This window comes from Pristiophorus japonicus, chromosome 20, assembly GCF_044704955.1.
Source record: "Pristiophorus japonicus isolate sPriJap1 chromosome 20, sPriJap1.hap1, whole genome shotgun sequence".
In the NCBI taxonomy this organism is placed as follows: domain Eukaryota; kingdom Metazoa; phylum Chordata; class Chondrichthyes; family Pristiophoridae; genus Pristiophorus; species Pristiophorus japonicus.
The window spans coordinates 20,768,797-20,782,970 of NC_091996.1; the positions used below are offsets into that span (position 1 = coordinate 20,768,797).

The following is a 14,174-nucleotide window of genomic DNA, read 5'->3' on the forward strand; positions in this document are numbered from 1 at the left end:
TTCCCCACTCCTTTCATCTCTACTGTTCTCAGGTTTTCCACTCTTCTCTTCCTCATCCAGTTGCATTCTTGGCCTTTGCTCCAGCCTCTCCAGCACCACCCTCGAGCTTTCCTCTCCACTGCTCAAAGGCTCCTCCCTCCTGTCATTGCTACTGCTTTAATTCTGAATACCAGTGCATATTGTGATGAGATCTCCTGATCTCACAATAGTTCCCACTACAGTGCCTTTAAAAACTCTGTAAAACATAGATGGTTGGTATGTATGCAAGTAGTAATACAAATAAGAAAAAGGACAGGAAGAGACCAACTGGTCCATCCACCGCCCCAATCTCAAAAGCAAATAGAATGTTTAATTATATTGCTAGTTTATTTGGGCAGAAGTCAAAAAATATCACATTAAAACTGGACAGTACTGGGGTCACTCTGAGTACTGTGTTCAGTTTTGTTAATCAAGACACAGGGGAAATACTCAAGCCATGTAAGTGGCTCATCTGGCTGATCCTAGTGTCAAAGGATTGAGTTATAGAATCAGAATAGTACAGCATAGGAGGTCATTCAGCCCATCAAGTCTGTGCCAGCTCTTTTGAAGAGCAATTCAGCTAGTTCCACTCCCCCACGCTTTCCCCATATCCCTGCAATTTTTCTCCAATTCCCCTTTGAAGGCCACGATTGAATCTGTATCCACCACCCTATCAGGCAGTGTGTTCCAAATCCTAACCACTAGTCACTCCTTATGTTGCATCTGGTTCTTTTGTCAATCACCTTAAATCTGTGCCCTCTGGTTATCGACCTCTATCTACAGTTTCTCCATCTACACTCATGATTTTAAACACCTCTCAAATCTCTTTAGCCTTCTCTGCTCCAAGGAGAGCATCCCCAGCTTCTCCGCGTAACTGTAATCTCTCATCCCTGGAGCCATTCTAGCAAATTTTTTCTATAGCGTCTCCTAAGCCTTCATGTCCTTCCTAAAGTGTTATGAAGTTGTGAGGAAGGATTGAAAATACTGGATTTCACATCCTTGAAAGGAATTTACAAGATATTAAATGTAAGGTTAATCCAGAGCACTACTTCAAGGTATGCCAGGATGCTAGAACAAAGGGACACAACTTAACAGGAAGAACTTAATTAACGAAAATAAACACTTGAAATGGTCTTCCAGGTACAGTAGTACCTCATTCAAGAGTCAGTTGGACAACATAATGGGATGGAATGTAGATTTTTTATTCTGGCAAGGTGGACTGAATGACCCCACTCGCCTGTATCTCGTGATCTCAGAGTGATGATCATGGTTGTAAACTGCTCAAGCATCACTCCTGCAGTTTATGAGATAGTCTGAACTACAGTTCGATTACTGCCTGACAACCACTTCTAGGTAGCCAAGGTACATTAAGAAATGCAATTTTAGTTTTTAGTTTCAAACCTGGCATACAAACTTCAAAGCCATATCAAACATGTAACACTTCAAAAAGCACCAAAGCATTTTCTATAGTTCCTTCACAAAAGTCAGCAAAATTTTACAAAGAATTAAATGTGCGTGTTACAAAAAGAAATCCTATATCAAAACATAAAAACACAAATACCTTTTTCCCTGTAAGGGAAAAATGGGAAGACTTCTCCTCCCACGAGCGGGCCCCCTGATATAGAGGGTCGACGCTCGCCCCAACCCACGAAACAGTCCCCGGAGTTAGCAGACAAGAGACGAATGGCAAGGTATAACGATCTTTTATTACGAACATCTGGGAACACCTCTCATCACAGCCACCTGTGAGTGGAGATGCTCCCCAAACAGCACAATCATACAACTTTTATACATTTCAAAAACCCCTCCATTCCCTGGTAAGACCTTCCTAGATCTCTAATTGGACTACCTTATCAGTGCTACTTCTCTAATTGGACTACCTTATTAGTGCTACTTTGGATCGACAGGCCAAGATCCTCGTGACCACCTTAGGCCGTGACTAGAATGACTTCATTAGGTCAGAATCTGTTGATTCTCCTTGGTGCCCATGAGTCTGCCTCGAGCCTCTTCGCAAGGTCTTATCAATGTCTGTTTAGGTTCTCGCATCGTATCCTGTCGGAATATTATTGAATTGATAACTTCTGGAGCCTTGGTACTGGAATGTACAAGGCCAAAGAGAGGCCTTTTACCTCCTTATGGGTCGGTGCAGGAACCAGCACTTTAACCCTTGTCCCACTGGTACCCCTAATGCCAAATTTCTCTTACATCCCCATGCTGTGCAACTTTCATTTACACTTAAATGATTTGGCCAGATTTTGCTAGAACGGGCATCTCGTGGCGTGCCCCCTTCAGTTAGACTTGTTGATGCAACGTTTAGGTTTAAAATTCTTTGGCCACAAAGTTGCTGGAAGTGCGAGATGATAACGGGGCAGCGAGGACAACAGGGAATCTGGGACCTTGGTGAACAACAGTGTATCTCCTTACCAATGAGATTAAAGGATTGAGAAATAACGAGAGGAAGGACTGAGAAGGGGGGTGAATTAGAGTGGATGAATTCAATGCCAAATCAGGTACAGAAAGAGAAATAATGGCCGGAATTTTCTGTACCTGGGCCGGTCGGGTGATGGCGGTTGGCATGGTGGGTCACGACCCTGTTGCTGCTTCCGCTGCAGAAAGCGATTTTGATATAATGGGGCCTTTTAAGCCCGTTCTGCGTGTTACCCAGCCCAGTTAAGTGGTACAGGTCTGATGAAGTTATCCATGTCGCATTTTCAGCCGGAATATTTAAATGGAGTCATGGCCACACTGCATTTCAAGGCTCATCTAGGAGTGTGCAGGCAGTACACTGGAGGTTTTCATTGCTCTAAAAAGTTGGATAAATGGCTAGAGGCAGAAGGCTGCACCCAGGTTCTCAGATGACTCTCTCCATATCCTCGTGGAGGGAGTCAAAGCACACAGGGAGGTCAATGGGCGAAAGAGACCTCCCTAGGAGGCAAAAAGAGCGTGGCTCCAAATTACAGGAGATCAACAGCAGGGATGTGTTCAGGAGGATCTGGGTCAGTCACAAGGGAGTAAGAGCAGATGGTGAAGATAGGGTCAACAGTGGAGACTCCTCGCTGGGGGGGGAGGGGGGGGGGGGGCAGGATGCTCCCAGCTCTGCTCAGCTGCATACAGACGCTGAGCCTCTGGGGCCATCCAGTAAGAGGGCGATCCTAGAGGTGCAGCAAGAGTCCATCTCCAACTTGAGCACCAGCATGTCACAGGCATGGCCACCTACATGAAGCAGTTAATGCGCCACTCAAGAGCATATTCATATCTAGAGAATAGATGGCCATCTATGGAGCATAGATGGCAGAGGCTTGCAGGTGGTGTGGGTCGCTCATGAAAGGGATGACAGTGCGAGGGGAGAGGGAAGTCTAGGTACCTCTCAAAGCACTTACACTTCTCGCCATTGGCACCCTTCAGTAGGAGCCCCAGATTGCGGTGGCCAAGTTTGCTCCTGCACTGTCGCAGGATGAGCAGACTTTGGCGGGGCTATCACAGGCTCCAAAATCCAGAGGAAGTCTGCAGAGTGTCTAAGCAGTTGCAGCAGGGATGTGTTTAGGCTGCCTCTACCTCTGCTGAAGCCACGGGGGTAGCATCTCGTAGAAGCATGTGGAAGAGAAAGATGACACACAAGTAGATTCACAAGAATAGCCATTTGGGTGTTTAGTAAATATTAATGGCATGTTTCCTTTCATGCATTGTCAACCATTAAAATCTTTATTTTCATCACTTTCCCATCTTGGACACGTGTGTGCAGCTTTGGAAGTGGCTTAGTGAGTTGGTGACTGGTGAGACGCAACGGAACCTCCAGCAATGGTAGTCAGTGTGAAAGGAATGGCTTGGTTATTGTAGGGATCCTTTATGGTGTTGCTGTGGGGTGGTGCCTACCTGGCGCAGCATGTGGCAGCCACATGGGCGTACAGCGTAACGTCAAGTAAATCTGGCCATGATGCGGCCATCCCTCGCAGCAATGTGCTTGGGTGCTGATGCCCTCTGTCCTATGCAGCATCAGGTGGTGTTATTGCTCATCATGTTCAGATTCTGAGGACCAAGTTGAGACAGTATAGACGGCACCTATGCTGATGGAATTGATGGCAAGTCAAGTAGAGCTGACAGAACCAGTCTGTCAATGGTGAGAGAGTTTCTTCCAATGAGGTGACACTGGATAGAGACTTTGCTGGAAAGACTTGTAACCTGCAGAAAGTTAATTCTGTGCTGGCAATGTAGTCAGCAACAGCTTCTGCCGGAGGAAAGTGATCAGCTGTGAGGTCAGAACTTTTATAGTACATTCGATGCTGGAGCAAAGGCCACTCAACTCCCACCTCAGGTTGACAGATGTGGTTCCCGAGCTGCGTGAATCCCGTGGCTATGCAGGGAAATTTGAAATGTAGGCGGGGAAAGAAAGTCGGACAAGCAGCTTATAATGATTTCAATTAGGTCGTCCACCTCTGCTGGTTGGGTCTCAATCTTGCTCGCCGCCATGCTCCACCTCACAGTCAACAAGCTCCCAGCTGGAATGGAACAAAACTACAGGATCAGTGGGAACCTGTTCAACCTGCGCCGTCTCCAGGCAAGGTCCAAGACCACCCCAACCTCTGTCGTCGAGTTACAATATGCGGACGACGCTTACGTCTGCACACAGAGGCTGAACTCCAGGACATAGTCGACGTATTTACTGAGGCGTACGAAAGCATGGGCCTTATGCTAAACATCTGTAAGACAATGGTCCTCCACCAGCCTATCCTCACCGCACAGCACTGCCCACCAGTCATCAAGATCCACGGCACGGCCCTGGACACCGTGGACCACTTCCCATATCTCAGGAGCCTCCCATCAACAAGAGCAGGCATCGACGACGAGATCCAACACCGCCTCCAGTGCGTCAGTGCAGCCTGCGGCCGCCTGAGAAAAAGAGTGTTTGAAGAGCAGGCCCTCAAAACTGCCACCAAGCTCATGGTCTACAGGGCTGTAGTAATACCTGCCCTCCTGTATGGCTCAGAGACATGGACCAGGTACAGCAGACACCTCAAGGTTGCTGGAGAAATATCACCAACGATGATTCCGCAAGATCCTACAAATCCCCTGGGAGGACGGGCGCACCAACATCAGTGTCCTCGCCCAGGCTAACATCCCCAGCATTGAAGCACTGACCAGCTCCGCTGGGCAGGCCACATAGTTCGCATGCCAGACGAGACTCCCAAAGCAAGTGCTCTACTCGGAGCTCCTTCACGGCAAAAGAGCCATAGGTGGGCAGTGGAAATGCTACAAGGACACCCTCAAAGCCTCCCTGATAAAGTGCGACATCCCCATTGACACCTGGGAGTCCCTGGCCCAAGACTGCCCTAAATGGAGGAAGTGCATCCGCGAGGGCGCTCAGCACCTTGAGTCTCAATGCAGGTAATGGAAAGAGCGTGCGACAAACCAGTCCCTCTCACCCACCCCTTCCTTCAACGACTACCTGTCCCACCTGTGACATAGTCTGTGGCTCTCGTATGGGACTGTTCAGCCATCAAAGAACCCACTTCAGGAGTGGAAGCAAGTCTTCCTCGATTCCGAGGGACTGACCATGATGATGAGTTAATGATTAAGTTGGAGTCTGTACTTTATTAAAAGCTTCCGCCTGAATTATTACTGCTGTGAAATTACGTTTGAAGTTTGCTTTTTTAATTGACCATTAAAATAAAATTCCTTATTGACCTGCATCAGTTTTACATGTGCTTCCTTTACAAAATTGTTGCAGACTTAGTGAAAGAAATATGACAACAGCACAGGTTTGCACTATACAAGTAGCATGTTATTTAAGCTCTTAGACTCAAAGAACTAAACCTTGCTAAGGAGGCCCACATACACAAAAATTAGCTCAAATCATTACTTTCTCTTAAGTATTCAATTCTTTACACCATGCATCAATCAGAAAAGTAGATTTTGCTTCTACTTAATTGAATGTGCAAAGTTATATTAACCAATTAGGTGGTTAGATTTGTACATGGTCAGGCTATATAGTTTGGTATTATTTTGGGACATATGCTCTGGACAGCCCTGACTATTAAATACAAGAACTGAAACTATGATGAGTTTTGTCCATTGTCTGGATTGCTAAGTGTGACGTTGTGCATCCAGTGCAGAAAAAGTTTCAGCCTCAGTTCCAATTACTTCTCTCCTTCCCTCCCCCACTATAAGCGAAGGAAAATGACAATCTTGGAAACTTGATTAAAGGCAAGATGTCCACATTGTTTCTCTTTTTAATTTCTACTCACATGTCGCGGGTCTTTCGGATCAACAGACTCCAGGACCTTTTCTAGATCAGCAATCTCGTGCTGCTTTTTTTCCATCTCCTTATGCCATCTTTCCATCTGATGCTCCACTTTCTCGGCCTCCTGACGCAATTGGTTAATCTGCTTGATCTTCTGTGCCAATTGCTCGTGGAGCAGCTCCTTCCCAACTTCTGAAATCTATGCAAAGAATTGAAAGGATGACATTACACAGAACAGAATACATCACTCAGGTAATTTTCAGGCTGATTCCATATGCAAGCTCTCAAACCAGCCTTTTCAAAATCTTAGTTATCACATATAATAATTTCCCTAATAATCTTCAAGGATATTGCATCTAGATTGCCATTTGTTCATTGGTAATCATATCTCCTAACTACAAGTCCATCTCTAATTTTTATTTTGTATTCATCCCACAATTAAGTTATCCCTTCTTTCCTTTTAAATTTTCATGCATCATTTCCCAATTAAAAGGTCGGCAGGCAACTGGCTCTCAGGCCTCTACCAGGACATGCACTAGAGAAGGCCAAGATGATTCAGACGCAACTGCCTTCCTTTTGTGTGGAGAAACACTACACTTTCAATGAGCCTGCATAACCACAACTGTGTAAAGCATTTTGACGTGATAGGGTGCGATATATTACTGCAGTGTGATATATTACTACAGTATATAATTAATTTAAGATTAAGAACTTGCTTTAAACGGAATTTTAGAAAATTATTGTGCTTGGTTTCCAATTTATATTTTCACTCTCATTAGGTCTTCCACTGCTACCTACAATTTCACCTGCAGGCAGGACGCAGTCAACTTTTAAAAATATATAGTTTTGATGATCAAAACCTCATCTGTACCTCCTATTTGGCACTCTTCAGAGTTGATTTTTACAAATGTTGAAAAATCCTAAAATTTGTTTAGCAAGTAAAATAATTTAAAATTAATTTTCAAAACACTAATTACTCCGGTTTTAGATATGACATATTGATGAATAAATACCTATACTGAAATGAAAAACATTTAACTTTTCACTTTTATTTAACGGATTAAAAAAAAGTTAACTTTCATAAGCTGACAGAAACATGAATTCAACTTTTAATTAGTATTTTCTTTCCCTGACACTGTTCAATCCGGCAGCAATCTATTTTCCCCAGTTAGCGAGCAATCAAAAAAACATGAACTGTGCATACGCAACTACTGCATTTCATTTGCAACAGTCGCATTCTTATAGAAAAGATTTTTTACAATTTTAAATTTTAAGGAGATAATAAGGGAATAGTCCCAGGTAAACTGGAATGACAAATTGACAGACAAGACAGAAGACAAACAATAGGAAACTTTCAAACAGAATATGATTTGGACATTAGTAAAGAAGAAACAGCAAATGTTTCTTGGATGACTTGAAAAATTAACAAGAACAATTAAGCTGAGTATAGAATACCTTTTGGAAACAGAGAGTATATATGAGTGAGTGTATGTATGAGAGGGGTGAGAAAATGTGACCCACTGTACTAATTACACACTTGTAACTTTAGCTGTTCAAATTGTATATTATAAATTTTAGAAAATGTATTATGCTGCAAGAAAAAGAAACACAAAATATCTTTCATAATTGGAATTAACTTTTAGAAAATCAGTTGAATTTTGAAAGCAAATAAAAAACCTCTAATTATCACTTGAGAATATAAACATTCCAATTACTAACACTTATTCAACAAAGGGGAAGCACGACAAAGTTTATTTCCTCACCTAATTTGAATTTTCTTTAAAAAAAAGTGTTGGATTTTGAAAGCAAAACAGAAAACCTTTAATTATCCTTCACTATCATCAGGGAACATGTGTTATTTTTGTACAGGATATTAAAGCATAATTTAATCAAATTCATTTCGATATATTGTTACTTTATTACTATGCCGTGGTCAGACTGGAGTTCTCTGGATATCAGAGGCAGAGGGCCTCGGAGGGTTGGCGGGAAAGCACAACAGTTTCACCTAATAGAAAGAGGCCTGTCCTTACAACATAACAGGCAAATGTTCACATAAAAAGGCGAGACCAAAAAAAAAAAAATCAGGACACAGGAAGTAAGGCTAATGTAGAGTAGTACACGAGACTCTTAATACATTACAGATAGGTATATACAATAGCGGATTTTCGGAGGCGTTTGTCACAGGTAGTCTTGGGTATGGTGCATGATTGTAAATTTTAGTTTCAATCCTGACTTATACTTTTAATTAGGTAAATTCAAATTATTGTAGCGATTTACAAACTGCTGAGAGGAATCAGATAGGTTGCATTATAAGATACGCAAACGTAGAACTAGGTTAAATGTTAGGAGGAACTTATTTTCGTGGAAAGTCATTGACCTCAAACAAGTAGCTGGCACATTATATATTATGTTGTACAAACAAATACTGGCCCGGAAATTGCAGACAGCGGCGAAGTGACGGCGCTCACGCTGACCTAAGAAATTGCCCACAAAGATCTAGCGATCTCTGTGGCATTGATTTCAGCTCTCCTGATTTCTGTTTGAAGCTGGTGGCAAATCAAGCGAATCTCCAGCATCCAGCAAAATATGATGTCATCAAGCTGGTGAAGCAGCCAATTACAGACAGCAAATCAGGAAGTAAAATGCACAGATTCAGCATTCAATATGCCATTAAAAACTTAATTACACCTCTTTCAATAAGGCTTAACTGTTTCAGGGGAAGGGGGTCCAAGCGATATGCCAGTGTAAAAAGGGAAGTTTTCGTCCTTCTATGCAATTTCAATTGATTGCCGGCTCTGGGGAGTTCCACAATGCTACCTGTGGTGGAGCTGTGAATGACTGACCATGATTATCTGCGCATGCACTAAATCCTGAAGTTGATGTCAGTTTCACAGGGGTAATGACGGTGAAAGCCGACAGTCTCGCCCTCATTACTACCATAAAATCTAGGCCATTATTGAACAGGTTGAAATTTGTGGAGGATGGGAGACCAGAAGAGACAGTTTTTGAATAATTGAATCTAGGTGACAAAAACATAATAAAAATTATTTTAGTGATGAAGGAGCTGAGGTAGGGGTGAAGGTTGGCAATATTACACAGGTGGAAAACCGGTGATATGGCGATTAAAGCATAGCTCAGGGTCAAATAGAATGCCTAGGTTTTGCACTCAGAAAATGGCCAGGCAGGGGGACGGAATCCACAGCTGCAGTCTTCTTGATAAGGTGGAGAACGTTATTGTTCAACCATGACTTGATATCAGTCGGACAAGCTTAACAGTACAAAGTACTTGTGTGTTCCAAGAAAGTTAGAGAGGTAGAGTAGACACATGAAAGTAAACTTCATGTCTATAGATGAGGAAGAGGAGCAGGGTCCCAAAAATGGAAATTTGAGACACTCTGGAAGTGAGAGGTTGGGGGTCAGGAAGAGAAGCCATTGCTGTAGATGCTTCTGCTGCATTTGGATAGATAGGAATGAAACTGTGCTAAAATATCAGACTGCTCTTAAAACTACCAATTTGCAAATCAGTTAGATGGTGATTGAAATGTTTTTGACTCCAGTTGTGCGTAGGCCAGCGTATGTAGCACATGCCCAGACACACTAAATGAATTGAAAAACATATATAGATATAGAGAGCGAGCGAGTGCTAGAGAGAGATAGAGAATATATCCAGGGACCGAGAATGGGACCAGACCGCAAGAATGGGGACCAGGAGAATGGGACCAGACTGGCAAGCCCTTCGGGCGTGGTTGGAGATAAGTTGCTGCTATGAGTTTTTCAATTCTTTTCATGTGTTGGGAGCTGGCTGTATGCTTCACTTTGCAGCCTCAGCTCACATTGTGTCCCTGGTTACCATGGCAGCCCGATCTTTGGTTACGCCACTACAAAATAAAGAAACCCAACGGGGAAACTTACAATTATTTTTTGCCGTACTTAAGGACCCCCCCAAAAAAAAAATTGGGCATAACAAAAAAATGCTTTGGGGAAAATTGAGCCCTATATATTCAAAATACACAAATCTCATGAGTATTTATTTTTAATATACTTGTGAAGGTACATTCAGAATGATGGTACTATGATTCACACCATTAACAGGAGATTTCAAATTGCGACGTAATTAGATTAACTCACCAACATAATTTTCACCCCACTTGTCCAAACACAGAGGAATGGACATCAGCTGTGTATTTCTTTATAGTTGCTGTAACCACCACACTAGTTGAGTTTGCCCGACACGAGACTCCCAAAGCAAGCGCTCTACTCTGAACTCCTACACAGCAGGCAAGCCCCAGGTGGGCAGAGGAAACATTTCAACATACCCTTCAAAGCCTCCTTGATAAAGTGCAACATCCCCACCAGCACCTGGGAATCCCTGGCCCAAGACCGCCTTAAGTGGAGGAAGAGCATCCAGGAGGGCGCTGAGCAGTTCGAGTCTCATCGCCGAGAGCATGCAGAAATCAAGCGCACACAGCAGAAGGAGCATGTAGCAAATCAGACTCCCCCACCTATCCTTCCTTCAACCACTGTTTGTCCCGCATGTGACAGAGACTGTAATTCCCGTATTGGACTGTACAGTCACCTGAGAACTCACTTTTAGAGTGAAAGCAAGTCTTCCTTGATTTCGAAGGACTACCTATGACGATGATGAGTTTGTCCACATTGAAAAGCCTCACTGGTAACCAATGTTCCCTCTAATTTTTTTGGAGTGCCTTTAAGGTGCTGCATGGCCCATTCAAAAATCCATGCATGCGCGGTCTTTATATTTAAAAGCTGGTGAACCAGTTGCATGGGAGCTCCGGACAGCTGCACATCTTAAAGGGAACATTGCTGGTGACATATGCTCAATTTTGGCCAGGAGTTGCTCCGTTTTTTTTTGGAGTAACCTGATTTTTCTGGCGTAACTTAAAAATCCCCAGTTTTCCCAATCAATTTGCACCTGCGTAACTCAGTTACGATTTTTTTAGGTTCGTTTTTTTTCTCAAAAGGGGGCGTTACCAGCCACCTATGCCAGTTCTGCCCATTTAGGCAACTTTGGCCAGCTAATAGGTACTCCGTTTCTACTTAGGCCAGCGTATGTGGCCACTTCAGAAAACCCTTGGCGAGTTAAAGAAATTGGCACAGGTAGGTACATCGGAGGCCATTCGGCCTGGGATAGGGGCAGGAAGCGGAGAACACCTGCACCTAAACCAACCCCAGGAGGCCACTCGGTCTGGGCTAGGAGCGGGACAACGTACCGGGAGGCCACTCGGCCAGGGCTTGGGGCGGACAGGAGAACTGATGGTGCTCATTTCTCCTGCCTGCTCCTAGCCCTTGCCGAGTGGCCTCCTGGTGCGATCGATCTTTTAGACATCATCGGCAGGCAGGCGCACTAAATCGATCGATTGCACCGGGGCTCACTCAGCCATCTGCATCTTAATACTTTGAAATTATTTTATCTACAATTAATTAATTGCAAGTTAATAGCTGAGAATAGAATACTCCTCATCTTAGGTCTTTTTAAAAAAAAAATGATGGCAGGTACAGGGCAAACATTTACAGAGAAAATATAACATTTTGTAGAATGATCATCATAACAAAAGAAAATGAAGTATTGTAAGCAAATCTACACAACTCATCACCCCACATCCAGCACTTTTCAACAGCTGTTACCCCAGTTTCTCTATAGTATTCTTCCAAGGATGGCTCCACCAAAATAACATGTTGTTGCACGCTACTGCGCATGCGCGGACATCACGAATCACCACTGCGCACATGCAGACGTCCCAGCACATTTTCCAGCGCAGAACAACTGGCCACACTGCACGACTGCAGTGAAGAGGCCAGACAGCGGCCAAAGTTACAACATTATTTTTTGGCGCATCCAGGAACGTAAATAAGCGGCGCAACTCCGGTAAGTGTGCTGAAAAACAGGCTTGGCCAAAATTAATCTCTAACTGTAGGTTTGTAGGTTCTAGACATTTAAACCTTTATTAACCCATACACACCTGTTTTTGCGCTACTATCTCCTCCAGATTTTTAAGCTCTTCAACGGTTCTCAAAACTTGCTGTTGTGTCTTTTCTTTTTCACTCTGTAGTTGCCTTAACGACTCTTCAGCTATGAAAAATGACAATAAAAACAGCTTGTGAAAAATGTGGAAATTAAACAGAATTATTACTTGTATTTTCTTTGAGAGTTGCAGTTAAAACACAAAACAAAATCATAGTACACTGGGAAATTTTTATTTTGTTTTATCTATAAAATTTAATGCAATTGAATCCACTCCCTCAATCAATAGTGTACAAGTTATACTCCTACTTTATAGTTGCTGCTTCACAGTCCCTTTGAGATATAAAAATGTGAAAATACAACTTACAATAATGTTTTAAAATTCTCATGCCTTTATAATGATCCGGTTATACTGTACATGTGGCACTGCATCAATTTCAAAATTACAGTATAGCACCATCATTGCCATAGAACTTGGCAGTTTCATATTAAAAATGAAACCATTTGAAAAGTGATTTTATTTTACTTCATAAATTTCAACGATGAGAAAGGGAACTCAGTTGTCGAATACAAGTTCAAAACTCATTTATTTTCAGAAAATCTACTGGTTCAGGACTAAAAGAAGTTTCTCATGATTTGAACTTTATGTAATAATTTTAAAGAAATGAAAAAGGGTTCCAGTGGTGCTACCTCACTTAGGTGGTCGTTTTTAATGTCAGACTAGCTAGTGAATGTTGATGAACTGTTCAACCAGTGGGCGGAATCACACTGATCCACACCTCAGCCAACAGCGCCCCCCTCCCCCAAGTACACTTTCCAGAAAGGGTCATTGGATAGCAATCAGTAGTTGAAAGTATTGCTGATTTTATCCTTCATTAACCAGGTACTCCAAAGCCAATCGTGAGTGCTCACACCTCTGCTCTTGCCAAGATTAGCTAGACCAAGGATTGAAACTGGGAGTTTCCTGGTTTGTAAGGCTTTTTATGATGCCCTGTGGTCCATTTAACACAGATAGGTTTGGGATATTAAAATAAATAATAAATTGAAGCGTTCGTGAGACCTTCACTCATTAAAAATTTGCATCGTTTCTAACTTAAAAAATGATTTTCTTTTTACAACTTTAATGGATCTTTCAGTTAAAAACTGAAGCAATTGAAGAGCATAATTCTAGAACTCTACCTTGCTGAATTTTCTTCTCTTTGTCTTCCAGCTGTATATCCAGTGCTTGATGACGTTTTGCTCTCATTTCTTCATTTTTTGCCTGATCATCCTCATCAAACTGAATTTTTCCAACTTTTCCAAGCTGTGCTGGGTCAGCGATATGTTCCTCTTGGATGTAGAGGTTTCTCTTGTACCTGGCCTTTCCAATGTATGGGCTCTCATTAGGGAGATCTTCAAATTCAAATTTCTGTAAAATGATTCAATTAAAAATCTATTTATTATACAAATTATTAAATCTAAGATCCAGTGACCTTTTGCACGAAATAAGAAAACTAAGCTATGCTCAAAGAAATTGTGAAAAGAACATTAATGACATTTTTGGTAAAAGCACTGTGATATAAATAGAAAATAATATTAAATATCAAAACAAAGTGTTTATTAAGTACCAAAAAAGGGCTGAAAGGGCACATGAAAATAGGAGTGTAAATCTGTAACCGAAAAATAGTGTGAAAAGTAAAGCATTGGTGATTGTGTTCAGATTCTACAATAATAATGATAATTCGCTCCAGAAAATGTGATTTCTTCTCCCTCCCCCACCTTTTTACATGCCACACAGCATTCTGCAGCTGAGCAGGTTTATTGACATGCTGCCAGAACTCTGGCTAGAATCACTCAAATTGGTTGCCAGGAGATATTCAAGAACCAGTTGTAAGTTGCACACTAATTTTCCCCTGCTCTCAGGTGGAGAATAAGCTTCTGTTGTGCATTCCACTT

The 14,174-nt window shown here is 42.4% G+C and overlaps 1 protein-coding gene across 6 annotated transcripts in view; it reads right to left on the reverse strand.

Moving 5' to 3' along the window:
• cntrl (centriolin) overlaps window positions 1-14,174 on the reverse strand; it is a 149,356-nt gene that overhangs the window by 102,589 nt on the left and 32,593 nt on the right. For all 6 annotated transcript variants that reach the window (XM_070862591.1, XM_070862588.1, XM_070862590.1 and 3 more), the window contains 3 exons: window positions 13,419-13,647; window positions 12,238-12,347; window positions 6,261-6,455 (listed from right to left, as the gene is read on the reverse strand). In XM_070862591.1, the coding sequence (XP_070718692.1) occupies window positions 6,261-6,455; window positions 12,238-12,347; window positions 13,419-13,647 (534 nt within the window). The remainder of the gene's footprint in view (window positions 1-6,260; window positions 6,456-12,237; window positions 12,348-13,418; window positions 13,648-14,174) is intronic.